This window comes from Dromiciops gliroides, chromosome 2 (assembly GCF_019393635.1).
Source record: "Dromiciops gliroides isolate mDroGli1 chromosome 2, mDroGli1.pri, whole genome shotgun sequence".
Classification (NCBI taxonomy): Eukaryota; Metazoa; Chordata; class Mammalia; order Microbiotheria; family Microbiotheriidae; genus Dromiciops; species Dromiciops gliroides.
This window is the reverse complement of record NC_057862.1, coordinates 191,395,861-191,409,140: the sequence shown is the minus strand read 5'-3', so window position 1 is coordinate 191,409,140 and position 13,280 is coordinate 191,395,861. Positions and strand designations below refer to the sequence as shown.

Sequence of the window (13,280 nt, the reverse complement as noted above, 5' to 3'; positions counted from 1 at the left end):
AAGTCACCACCTTACATGTAGTCAGTCAGGGAAGACTGTCATTTGTCAGTTTATTAAGGTGAATGAAACCAGGCACATTTAAATCACATTCCCCTTTCATTATCAAGAAGGTAGAGTGGGCTCTAAGACCAGATTGATGAATTACACCCATACAGAGCTTAATGAATACAAGATTCAGATATTAAATCAATAAATGGCTTTCTAAACTATGAGGCCACAATGCCCAGAAAGATAAGATATATTTGATGTTTTATTTGCCACTGGGAAGATTAGAGGCAAGAATTATAATTATTTTGTAGTATTCTTCCCTCTTAGAGGCTTAGAGAGCTTTATACAACTCAGCCACCAAACTCAGCCTATAATCCTTAGAGTATTATACTTAGAAAGCAAATTACAATGAGCCCCAAAGGGAGGAGAGAGCTTTTTCAGAACCCAAATCAACAGATATGTGAAAGCAGTAAGAAGGTCATCAGAATTCCTAATGGGGAAGTTGACTAAGGGCACAGCTTATCCAGCATGGACTAATAACAAGTTAGAATTAACCAATCTACTCCATTGATAGCTCTAACAACTGACTCAGCCCTCAAATTCAACAGTGAATTACAAATGAAAAGCCCATTAATGCCTCCCTGGTTCAATTGAGTAGTGCTTACCAGGATCTTATCAGCTTTGGCTTCACTAATGCCTTTAATATTTATTAGTTCCTTCTTTGGTGCATAGGCAACAGCCTCAACTGTGTGGTATCCAGCTTCTTCCAATTTCTTCAAGTCATTGGCATTTATGCCACATTGCTGCAAGGGAAGAGAACCATTTAAAATGGCTTTATCATTAACCCTCCAGAATAGGTACTTCTACAGAACAAGCTGAATACTTAGCCCTCATTACTGCTTTAGAAAGCACAATACAACCACAGAAAGAAAGCTGGGACTTCATATTAGCAATTACAGAATGAACAATTACACCAGCACATCCTAGTTAGAGACGGAGCACAGATGAGAATAAACAATACAGTCACAGTAAAACTCAGAATGTTATTTATAATTTTAGTACTTAATGATTAAGCTGCATATTTGTTTGTTTACAAAAGAAACTGTGGAAGCAGTGGAAAAACCAAACAAAAACTCCTGAAGCCCTTCAAGTCCACAGCTGAGTCTGAATGACCTCACACAAGTCCCTAACTTCTCTGGGTTTGTTTCTTTATCTGACAATGGGAGTTAAAGAGATCTCCAAAGGCCAAATGGAGTAAGATGAACTTTAACAGAGATGTCAAGTTCTACACTAGGGTTAAATCAACTTCACAAGTACAGGATGGGGAATGTGTAGGTAACGACAGTTTGCATACTAAAGATCTGGGGAGATTTAACGGGCAACAGTAACTTCAATGAGAAAGCAGTGTATCAGAGCCAGAAAGTGAATGTAATCCTGGCCTTCATCAAAAGAAGCTCAGTGTATTGGAGAGGTGGCACCCCTGCCATTGGAATGAGATTAAATTTCCATTGTCCTCCTTACCACCTCTTCAGACCTGGATTATGAACCGTCAGAGTAGTTATAGTCTGACTGCTAAGTAGTAATAGCAGCATCTTCACAGGTACCATAGGGACCTCCATAGGTACACCTACCCCCTGTTCCCCAGAAGCAGGAACTGTGTAAGAGCCCAGCCTTCCTCCAGATTTAGGGTGGGGCTAAGTGAAACAAACAAGTGTAGATAGATTGTGATATTCATGGTAGATCTCATTAAACTTGTTCACATTACACTGGGAAGCACAACCCTCCTAATCACCTAGATTTACAAGCATGGGGGTCATATTTGACTCTTTAGCCCACCTATTCAATCGGCTATCGAATCTTGTCATTTCTTGTCACCCAATCTCTCTCCTATCTGGCCCCTTCTCTCCTTACACAGCCACCCTCACCTGGACTATGCAGGAGCCTCCTACCAGTCTGTCTTCTCTCCAATCCATCCTCTATTGAGCTGCCAATGTGTGATTTTCCCTCAGCCCATGTGACCATTTCAACTTCTCTATTCCATTAATTTGTGGCTCCCTATCAATTCTACGATCAAATATTTTACCTTCATCTCATTTATTTTTGCCCTAAGTTTTGTAAGATCCTCTATACAGGCAGGTACAAGGCCTAGACTGATGCTTTCGTTGGTGTGGTGAACCCTGGTGAAGAAGTCCCCTCTACCAAAGCAGTCTGACATCTCCTCTGCACCTCAGTCTTGGAGAACTGCTCAGAGCACCAGGAAGTCAAATTTGCAGTATGAGTCAGGACTAGAACCCATGTCTTTTGGACTTCAAGGCCAGCTCTTTATCTAAAAAATAACACCCCCCCCAAGCTGAACACATCCCCCTCTCAACATGTATACATTCATTTGTGTTTATAAATAAGTAAATACACACACATGGTGGAATGTGTTCAAAATTGTTTTTTTTTTCTTAATGGGGACCAAAATAATTTGTAGACCATTAATATAGATGGCAAGTAACCAGACTGGTGAAGAGGGCTGGATAGCATGCTGATATAAGGATGAGTTAAAGGAACGAGGGATGTTTAGCCTAGACAACAGGAAATGTCGTTGGGGGTAGTGAGGGGAGGGGATGTGGTGCCTTTGGGACAAGACAGGAATCTTCCATGATCTAAAGGGCTGTTATGCCGAAGAGGCTTCAGACTTGATCTATTTATCCTGGAGGGCAGAATTAGGATCAATGGACATTTTCCCAATAATTAGAGCAATTCAAAACTATAATGGAATGCTTCAGAAAGTTAAGGGTTCTCCTTGTACTGGAGGCTTCAAGGGAAGTCTAGATAATCACTTATTGGGAGTGCTGCAGAGAGGGTTACAGTATGGGTTAATCTGTTTGGTCTCTGAAGTCCCTTGCAATTCGATTCTGTAATTCCGATATCATACCTGGCCTACCTATTACATAAGGCTACTTACTGGGATGATCTAATATTTTATAGCAAAGAACTGTGAAAAGCATCAAGTATCAGGTGCTAGAATAGGAATTGTAAACCTCTGCATTTTTATAAGCATAATCACAATACATTCATTCGATTTTAAAATAGCATATAGTAGGCAACTGATAATGAATTCAAAACCTAGACATCAGAGATAAGCCTGCCTCATCTAGAAAGGTTCATTTTCAAAAACAACACATGGGTTTATGGCAGTAACTTTTTCCTGCTTTGATCCTAAACAATGTTTTTTTGATACTAAAGCCTAAAGGGGAAATGAAATAGGTAATTTCTAGTTTTTAAAACTTGCATGAGGTGAAGAGGGATATTTTAAGTAGAAGGGGAGTCTTCCCAATAGCTTTCAAATTGTGCAAAATAGGGGATCCCAATTCTAGCTTCAATATAAGGCCAAGTCTGATGGTAGTCATGCCTGAGCAATAAACTCTAGAGACTCCCTGTTGCCTCTAGGATCAAACATAAATTCCGGTTTGACATTTACACACACACACACACACACACACACACACACACACACACACACAGAGCGCGCACCCATTTCCGTGTGCCTCTGTACCACCTACCCCCCATTCCTGGAATATATGATCTTTAGCAGTTTGGTCACCTAGCAACAGCAGGGAGGACCTCCCTCCCCCTCTGGCTCTCTGGATTCTGTAGCAGATAATACTTACTACTGCTCCAAAAAGGGATAAATGTTCTAAGGAGAGATGTCATCGCCAGTCCAATGTAGGCTCTATTCCTCCTAGCTTGTCCAGGATATGGCCCTGGCCAGATGAGCTCCCTCTTTGAGCTTTTATAGAAGACCATTCAAGTGTCTTCTGTAGGTCCTTAGCAACCCTGATCTGGGTTGCACAGGCAAAAGCTGTGATTTTCTCATCAGGTAGACATTATATAATCCAGCAATATAATTTCAGAGTTAGACCTTGAGTACATACCTCCAGTCGTGAAATGGGCTGTGGGCCAATGTTCTCTTCTTCCACTGAGGTGTCTGTACTAGCTTCAAATTGCATCTGCATGGCCATTGTCCCGAGTGTTCAGTGCTGAGAAACACAAGTGTCATGAGATTACAGATACCAAAGGAGCACCACTTGCCATACCTACAAACGAAGACTTTCTCAAAAGCCTTCCACTGATTGCCATCGGCCTCTATCTCTCCTCCCTTCAGCTCAGCTCCTTCCAAGAGCAGTCTTTCCATTTCTTACAAAGAGGAGACATCCCTTGTCTTAAAGACCATGTATTCCTGGACACTATCTACTTCCTTCGCTTGTAGGAAGAAGACGACTTTCCTAAAAATTCTCACTAGGTTCCACCATCCACACAAGGTGTTGGCTCCAATTCTCCTCCCTTTCTCAGTCAAACTCCTTAAGTCTAGGTTTACTGCCTCCACTTTTTTCTCTCTTTCTCTTCTTAACCTTTGCTTCCAACCTCATCACTCAACTGAAACGGCCCTCTCCAGTCACCAAGGCTAAATCAAATGGCCTTTTTAGAACCAGGAAAACAGTTTATACTATAACTACAACTTGTAAAGAAAAACAACTTAGAAAGACAAAAGACTTAAGAACTCTGATCAATGCAGTGTTCAACCCAAAACTCCAGAAGACAGATGATGGGTTTTAATTGTACCTCTTACTTCTGGAGAAGACAATGTACGAAAAGTACAGAACAACACAGACATTTTCTGACACTGCCCATAAATGGATCTGTTCTGTTTGACTACTGATTTGCTACAAGAGGGGGAATTTATTTATTTGTTGGGAGTGAGTAGGTTGGCAAAGAGTGGTAGTAGAATAGAGATACCAAAAGAGAAGAAAAAGAAAGAAAAGATAACAAAAGATCAAGTACAACAGAAGCCAGTTCAGAAATGCAAACAAGAGAACAGTAATGGAATTGCCATGTTATTTTTTTAATTTTTAATTAATTAATTTATTTATTTTAAATGTATAAGGTATTTTATTTTTTCTGTTAAATGTAAAGATAGTTCTCAACTTTTGTTTATACAAGCTTTACAATTTCAGATTTTTCTCCCTCCCTCCCCTAGACAGCAGGTAATCTGATATAGGTTATATCTATATATCTCTATACATATAGATATAGATATATACACACACATATATATACACATAATAACATTAATCCTATTTCTGCATTAATCCTGTTACAAGAGAAAAAATCAGAGCAGTGATGCAAAACCTCAAAATAGAAAAAAAACCCAACAGCATCCAAAACAAAAGAAATAATATGGTTCAATCAGCATCTATACTCCACAGTTCTTTCTTTTTTTTTTTTTCTTGGATTTGGAGATCCTCTTCTATCATGAGTTCCCTGGAACTCTTCTGTACCATTGCATTGGTGAGAAGAATATAATCCATCACAGTAGGTCAACACTCAATGTTGATGATACTGTGTACAATGTTCTTCTGGTTCTGCTCATCTCACTCATCATCAGCTCACAAGACCCTCCAGGTTTCTCTGAACTCTTCCTGCTCATCATTTCTTACAGCACAATAGTATTCCATTGTATTCATATACCACAACTTGTCCAGCCATTCCCCAATTGATGGGCACCCCCTCAACTTCCAATTCCTTGCTACCACGTAAAGAGCAGCTATAAATATCTTTGTACATGTGGGTCCCTTTCCCCCTTCCATGATTTCTTTGGGCAAAAGACCTAAAAGTGGAATTGCTGGGTCAAAGGGTATTGGAATTGCCATGTTATTAAATGTATTAGATGTCTGAAAACACCAAGCTGTACATAAGGGAGACTTGCTTTTATATGCAGTTCTCTCTCTATAGAAAAGATCATATCTGTCAATATCTATCAAGTTCATAATTAAAAAACCTGAATAATCTCTTGTCTGTCTTCAGCCTTCTTGACTTCTCTGAAGTACCTGACACCACTGACCATCCTCTTCCACTGGGCTTCCAGGATAATGCTCTCTTGGTTCTCTTCCTGCCAGTTTGATAACACCTTCTTTGTCTCCTTTGCTGGATCATTATCCAGATCACAATAAGGAAATGCTGGAGTCTCCTGGGGTTCTGGTCTAAAGCCTTTTCTCACTTGGTGAAATCATCAGCTTCCATGGGCTCAATTAACATCTCTGTGCATATGACTCTCAGATCTACTTATTCTGTTGTTGTTCAGTGTCCAATTGTGGCTCTTTAGTGACCCCCAGGGACCATATCACGCCAATACTGTCCATAGGGTTTTCTTGGCAAAGATACTAGAGTGGTTTGCCATTTCTTTCTCCAATGGATTAAAGCAAAGGTTAAGTGATTTACCCAGTGTCACACAGCTCACTGTCAGAGGCCACATTTGAACTCCAGGCCCAGTACTCTATCCACTGAGCTGCCTAGCTGCCTGCAGTTCTACATATATCTAGCCCAAATATTCCTCCTGGGCTCCAGTTCCATATTCCCCCTTTTCCCCCCTGCAAGGGCAATGGTGGTTAAGTGACTTGCCCAGGGTCACACAGCTAGTAAGTATCAAGTGTCTGAGGCTGGATTTGAACTCAGGTCCTCCTGAATCCAGGGCTGGTGCTTTAGCCAATGCACCACCTAGCTGCACCCCCCCCCCCCAGTTCCATATTACCAACTGCCTACTGGGTGTTTTGAACTAGATGTCCCATAAACATATCTAACCCACCATGTCTAAACCAGAACTCATTATGTTTCCCCCCAAACGCATACCTATTCTGAATTTCCATATCACTATTAAGGGCACCAGCACCTTCCCAGTTACCCAGGTTTACAACCTCAGCGTCATTCTCAATTTTTATTCTCCCTCACCCAGAACATTCAATAAGATGTCTAATGTAATTTCTATTTCCACAACATGTCTCACATCTCTATATCCTTCTTCCTAACACACAGTCAGGACCTTGTCACCTCTCACTTGGATTTAATGGCCTCTAAGGTCCAGCTTTTTTTTTTTTAATAATAAACATTTTTATTTAAAGTTTTGAGTTCCAAATTTTATCCCTCCTTTCCTCCCTCCCCTTCCCCCGAAAGATGGTAAGCAATCAGATATAGGTTATACATGTGCAAATATGCAAAACATTGCCATATTAGTTATTTTGTATAAGAAAACTTGAATAAAAGAAAAAAATGAAAATGAAAAATAGCATACTTCAGTCTGTGTTCCATCAATATCAGTTCTTTCTCCTCTTTCTTTCTTTCCTTCTTTCTTGGTGAGGCAATTGGGGTTAAGTGACTTGCCCAGGGTCACACAGTAAGTGTCAAGTGTCTGAGGCCAGATTTGAACTCAGGTCCTCCTGAATCCAAGGCCGGTGCTTTAGCCACTGCACCACCTAGCTGCCTCCCCATTTCTTTCTTTAGAGGTGGATAGTATGCTTTATCATTAGTACTCTGGGACTGTCTTGGATCATTATATTGTTGAGAATAGTTAAGTCATTCACAGTTCTTCATCAAACAATATTGCTGTCTCTGTACACAATGTTCTCTTGGTTCTGCTCACTTCACTATATATCAGTTCATGTAAGTCTTTCCAGGCCTTTCTGAAATCATCCTGCTTGTAATTTCTTATAGCACAACAATATTCCATCACCATCATATACCACAGCTTGTTTAACCATTCCCCAATGGATGGGCATTCCTTTGATTTCCAATTCTTAGCCATCACAAAAAGAGCTGCTATAAATATTTTTGTACAAATAGGTCTTTTTCTCTTTTGGGGGATGTCTTTGGGATATAAACCTAGCAGCGGTATTGCCTTCCAGCTTTAAATATATGATCCTCTACATACTGCAATGGCCTCACAAATGCCAAACTGACTTTTCTAAAGTGTAGAACTGACCATGTCACACATCTACTAAATAAACCCCATGGGCTCTCTATTACTGATAGTATCAATTACAAAAACATATGCTTGGCATTTAGTAATAACAAATGTTTACCCAGCATTGTGAAGTGAGCAAAGCACTTGCTACATATACAATCTCATTCCCAACTTGGTAGAGCCTGACCCATCTCTACCTTTACTGTCTTCTACACTTCCTACACCCTCTGTGTTAGCCTATGTGCTGTTCCTCACAAGATGGTTCGTTTCATCTCTTGAGTCCCTGGCCCCCAGGAGTGCTTTCTTTCCCTCTTCATCTCCACCACTTGGAAACAACCCAAGACTTCCCTGGGATTTCCTTCAAGATTCAGCTCAAGGGCCATTTTCCGCAGGAATATAAAGCAAACCTTGAAGTACTATGTAAATGCGAACTGTTATTATTATCTGCTTTGTCTGTGTCTTGTATATACCTAAATCTGGATAGTGTGTGTCCTCCTTTAGAATGTAAGCTTTCATTTTTGTTTTATTTCTTGAACAGTCAGCACATTGCCAGGCACATAATAGGTACTGAATAAATGCCTAGTTAATTGACTGTTCAGCAGTCTCTTGTCTCTCACTGCCTCCTAATCTTCCCGGCAGAGCCTGGAGCACAGATGTTCTCCAAAGCAGTGTCCTCAGTCCTTTGACTACTTCTAGCCTTTCTCCCATGAGGATCTTATCAGCTCCCATGGATTCAATTATCATTCTAAGTCAGTATTAAGCCATGTTTTTTCCCCTGAATTTCAGTCCTCAATCTCCAACTGTGTGTAGGCCACCTCCATAAGCGATCCTCAAGTCACTATGTCCAGTAAGCCCCCCCCATTTGTCCTTCCTAACCTCCCTATTTATGCTAATGGAATTTCCATAGTGTCCATCACCCAGGGCTCAGTTGTGACTCATGTATAACTTATTTTGAATTGCTCTTCCCTATTCTTTACCCTTTACATGGAAGTCATTTACCAAGTTTTAAAGATTCTATTTCTACGTAAGTCTTTCATTGGTGCTTTCCACAAATTATTCAATATTTACTGATTTGTGCTAAGTGTTGCATTCTTCTGTGCTGTGCCCACTAGCCCCCCCCCCATACCCCCACTCCCCCAAGGATGAAAGCACCTTTGAAGGCAGGGGCTATTTTTGGTTTCATCTCGGTATCCTCAATGCCTAGGCACAATGCCTTAATACACACTAGTTAAATGAATGAACTCTCACCTGGAATACCCTCTTAAACCACACTCCCTTTTCTCCCCTCTCCAATCCTACACAATGCTGTCAAAATAATCTTCCTTAGGAATAGATCTTTTTGCACCCAAAGGACAAACCAATTAACAAATTTAAGGGTTGTTTGGGTGGGTAAGAATGACTGGTTGGACCATGCGGAATCATCCACCTGGACCTATATGAACTTTGTTCTCTGAAGTTTTCCTGGTACAGGGGTGCCTAATTTAGGGTAAATAAACTTTAAAAAATAGGAATAGATCTAACTATGTTATACCCCAACCCCCAAAAATTCTTCAGAGGCTACAAGGCTTAATTCTCCTGGACTGCCTAGAGGATAAAATATGCACTCCTAAGCCTGGCCTTTAAACCTTCCACAACCTGCCTCAAACACTACCTTTCCAGGGCAATGAGGGTTAAGGTATTTGCTTTGCGCCTTTCCCCTTACTCTACGTTCTAGCCACAGTGGACTCCGGCTTCTTCCCCAGACACATACTAGGACTAGGACTATTTGCACAGGCTGCCCCCCTCCCTGGAACTCACCATCTCACCTCTTACCTTTCAGAGGCCTTCTCTCCCTCCCAGGCTCAACAACCTCCAGAGTTGCCACTGATCCCCCTAGTTGAACATATTCTAACTCTTCGAGTATTCCTAGAGTACTGTCTGGATCTCTCCTTTACTCCATTAGAGCCGTTTTTGTATTACATTTGACTGTGTACATATTATAGCCTTCCAGGAGAGCAGGAACTGGTTTGTTTTGTCTTTTTTTTAAACCTAGTTCTATGACTTTCTACACAATTATATCTGGTCTCCTGCTTCTATTCATTTTAACCCATAAGAAAGTGACAATGTTCTCACTATCCTGGCATAATCAATTAAATAGCATTTATAGGCCCCTACTATGTCTCAGGCTCTGTGCTAGGAAAACAGAATACAGAATAGCGGAAATAGAATATGTGTGTGTGTATGTGTGTATGTGTGTGTGTGTGTGTGTGTGTGTGTGTGTGTGTGTGTGTATGTGAGAGAGACAGACAGAGAGACAGAGAGACAGAGAGAGAAGAGGACAGAAAATAGAACAGTAGAATAAAGCATTGTATTTGGAGATAGAAGATTTTACTTGGAATCCTGGCTCTTACTGTTTGTATAGCCTTCTGCAAGTTACTCCTCCAGGCCCCAGTTTCCTTATCTAGAAAATTGGGGGGGAAGCTAGGTAGCACAGTGATAAAGCATTGGCCTTGGATTCAGGAGGACCTGAGTTCAAATCCAGCCTCAGACACTTGGCACCTACTAGCTATGTGACCCTGGGCAAATCACTTAACCCTCCTTGCCCTGCAAAAAATATATAAATAAATTATTAAAAATCAAAAAGAGAAAATGAGGGGACTGAATTCAATGATCTCTGAGGTCCTTCCCATCCCACGACCTGACCATGTCACTTCCTAGTTAATAGCCTCCTCAAAAATCTTTAGTAGGTACCTATTGCTTCTGGGATAAATACAAAAAGCTTAATAGAGCATTTAAAGTCCTCCACAATCTTGTTCTCAACTATATTTGATTTATTTCCTATTACTCCCCTAATTCATCCTCCTGCCACTCTCTGTTCTACTCCAATAAGCCTGTTCTTTCAACTATATTCCATTTCCCACCTCCATGCTTTTGCATGGGTACTTCACACCTGCAATACCCTCCTTTCATTTTTTTTAGGATCAATTGCTTCCTTCAAAGCTCATTCCTCTTATATGAGGCCTTTCCTGTTTCTTCCTCTCTGTCACACTTCCCAACTTTCCCTCCTGAAAATGCTTTGTATCACTTAATACATATTTTTTTTAGTGAGGCAATTGGGGTTAAGTGACTTGCCCAAGGTCACACAGCTAGTAAGTGTTAAGTGTCTGAGGCCGGATTTGAATTCAGGTACTCCTGACTCCAGGGCCGGTGCTCTATCCACTGTGCCACCTAGCTGCCCCACTTAATACATATTTTTAAATTTGTTGATCTGTGTTCTATCTTCCTATCCCCCACCAGAATGTAAGCTTCTTAATAGCAGGGATTGTTTTTGGTTTTTTGTCTTCGTGTTACTCCCAGAACCTAGAGAGGGTGGTTTAGTGTTTTACACATGGTAGATGCTTAATAAATGTGGGCTTTAATCCCAATATCTCCTCTAGCTGTATATCCTAAGAAGTTGGCTGCCAGAGTCAGAAATGGAAGAATAATCAGTCATGTCCAATGTGATAAAGTATTCTTTCATGATAAAGAATGTGCCAAAATCTTATGAATTCAATGCCAAATCGTATAAAACAAGTGATTGCAGCAAAAGGATATGTTGCAAATTAATTTAAATATGCAAAAAGTTGTAAGGTTTATTGGATAAAGCAATTAATTTAATTATTTTAATTAGACCACAGGAGCTATCATCACTCACAACTGTGCTTTCACCATGACCCTGAACTCTGAAATTCTTCGGATCATAAATGCTCATCTTCCCACCTAGACTCACTGTCTCCTCCCGGTTACATTCCTAATTAAACTTACTGTCCATCCTCACTTCGAACACCAATCCCTCCATTCCCCTACTCCTCGCAGTCCCATAGTTCTGCTCTGACATTATGACTGACAAGTTCAACAACATACTGTCCTCTTGAATTCCTGGCTCTCTTTGCCTATTGATGTGAAATTTGCTAAAAACCTAACCCCGGATTACTCCCACCATTTGTTTTCTCAGTATATGAATAATATATTGTTGAATGCTGTCAAATAACATTAATTAATAGTTGACCTAGTTGGCATAGTTATCTAAACTTACCTGGGCCTTTACTATAATCCTTTACCCTTCCTAAGTTATCTTTTTTATCATATTCCCTACAGTGGCTGTGCCAAACCTTTTCTTCCCTCAAGCTCCATATAATACCTCTTTCCTTTTCCCTCTCAGCAGAGTATCTTTCTTACCCCTTTACTGAGAATACAGGACATCCAACCTAAACTCCTTTTCTTTCTTACTTCCACACTTGGAAATCTCTCTACATTATTTCTCTTTCCCCCTCTTTGCTCTAGTCTCCTAGGAAGAAGTGTATCTTCTCAGTAAAACCATCCCCATTGCTTGTGTCCATGACTGAATCACCTCCTAGCTCCTCTGAGACATTGCCCTTTTAATCAGTCCCTCTTTTTTTTTTTTGGCAGGGTAATGAGGGTTAAATGACTTGCCCAGGGTCACACAGGTAGTAAGTATCAAGTGTCTGAGGCTGGATTTGGACTCAGGTCCTCCTGAATCCAGGGCCTGTGCTTTTATCCATGGCTCAACTGGCTGCCCCTCAATTCACTCATTTTTTAAAAATAAAAGTATTTTATTATTTTCCAATTACATGTAGAAATAGTTTTCAACATTTGTTTATATTTCAAATTTTCTTTCCTCCCTCCCCTAGACAGCAGGTAATCTGATATAGGTTATATATACATAATAACATCAAACATATTTCTGCATTAGTCATGTTATAAGAGAAGAATCAGAGCAAAAAGGAAAAACCTCAAAACAGAAAACCAACAGCACCAAAAACAAAAGAAATAGTATGGTCCAATCAGCATCCATATTCTGCAGTTCCCTTTTTTTTTTTTTTCTGGATTTGGATAGACTTTTCCATCATGAATCCTTTGGAACTTTCTTGTACCATTGGATTGGTGAGAAGAATCTAGCCTATCACATAGTGTTGATGATACTGTGTATAATGTTCTTCTGGTTCTATTCATCTCACTCATCATCAGTTCATGCAAGTCCTTCCAGGTTTCTCTGAACTCCTGCTCATCATTTCTTACAGCACAATAGAATTCCATTACATTCATATACCACAACTTGTTCAGCCATTCCCCAATTGATGGACATCCCCATGATTTCCAATTCCTTGCCACCACAAAAAGAGCAGCTATAAATATTTTTGTACATGTGGGTCCTTTCCCCTTTTTTATGATCTCTTTGGCAAAAAGACCCAAAAGTGGTATTTCTGAGTCAAAGGGTATGCACAGCTTTATAGCCCTTTGGCCATAATTCCAAATTGCACTCCAGAATGGTTGGATCAGTTCACAGCTCCACCAACAATGCATTAGTGTTCCAATTTTTCCACAGCTTCTCCAACATTTATTATTTTCCTTTTTTGTCATTTTAGCCAATCTGATAGGTGTCAGGTGGTACCTCAGAGTTGTTTTAATTTGCATCTCTCTAATCAATAGTGATTTAGAGCATTTTTTCATATGGCAATAGATAGCTTTG

The 13,280-nt window shown here is 40.2% G+C and overlaps 1 protein-coding gene across 2 annotated transcripts in view; it reads right to left on the bottom strand.

Moving 5' to 3' along the window:
• RAD51 (RAD51 recombinase) overlaps positions 1-13,280 on the bottom strand; it is a 44,938-nt gene that overhangs the window by 26,458 nt on the left and 5,200 nt on the right. For both annotated transcript variants that reach the window (XM_043980394.1, XM_043980395.1), the window contains exons 2-3: positions 3,912-4,016; positions 654-791 (exon numbers count right to left, since the gene is read on the bottom strand). In XM_043980394.1, coding sequence (XP_043836329.1) covers positions 654-791; positions 3,912-3,998 — 225 coding nt within the window. In that variant the 5' untranslated portion in view covers positions 3,999-4,016. The remainder of the gene's footprint in view (positions 1-653; positions 792-3,911; positions 4,017-13,280) is intronic.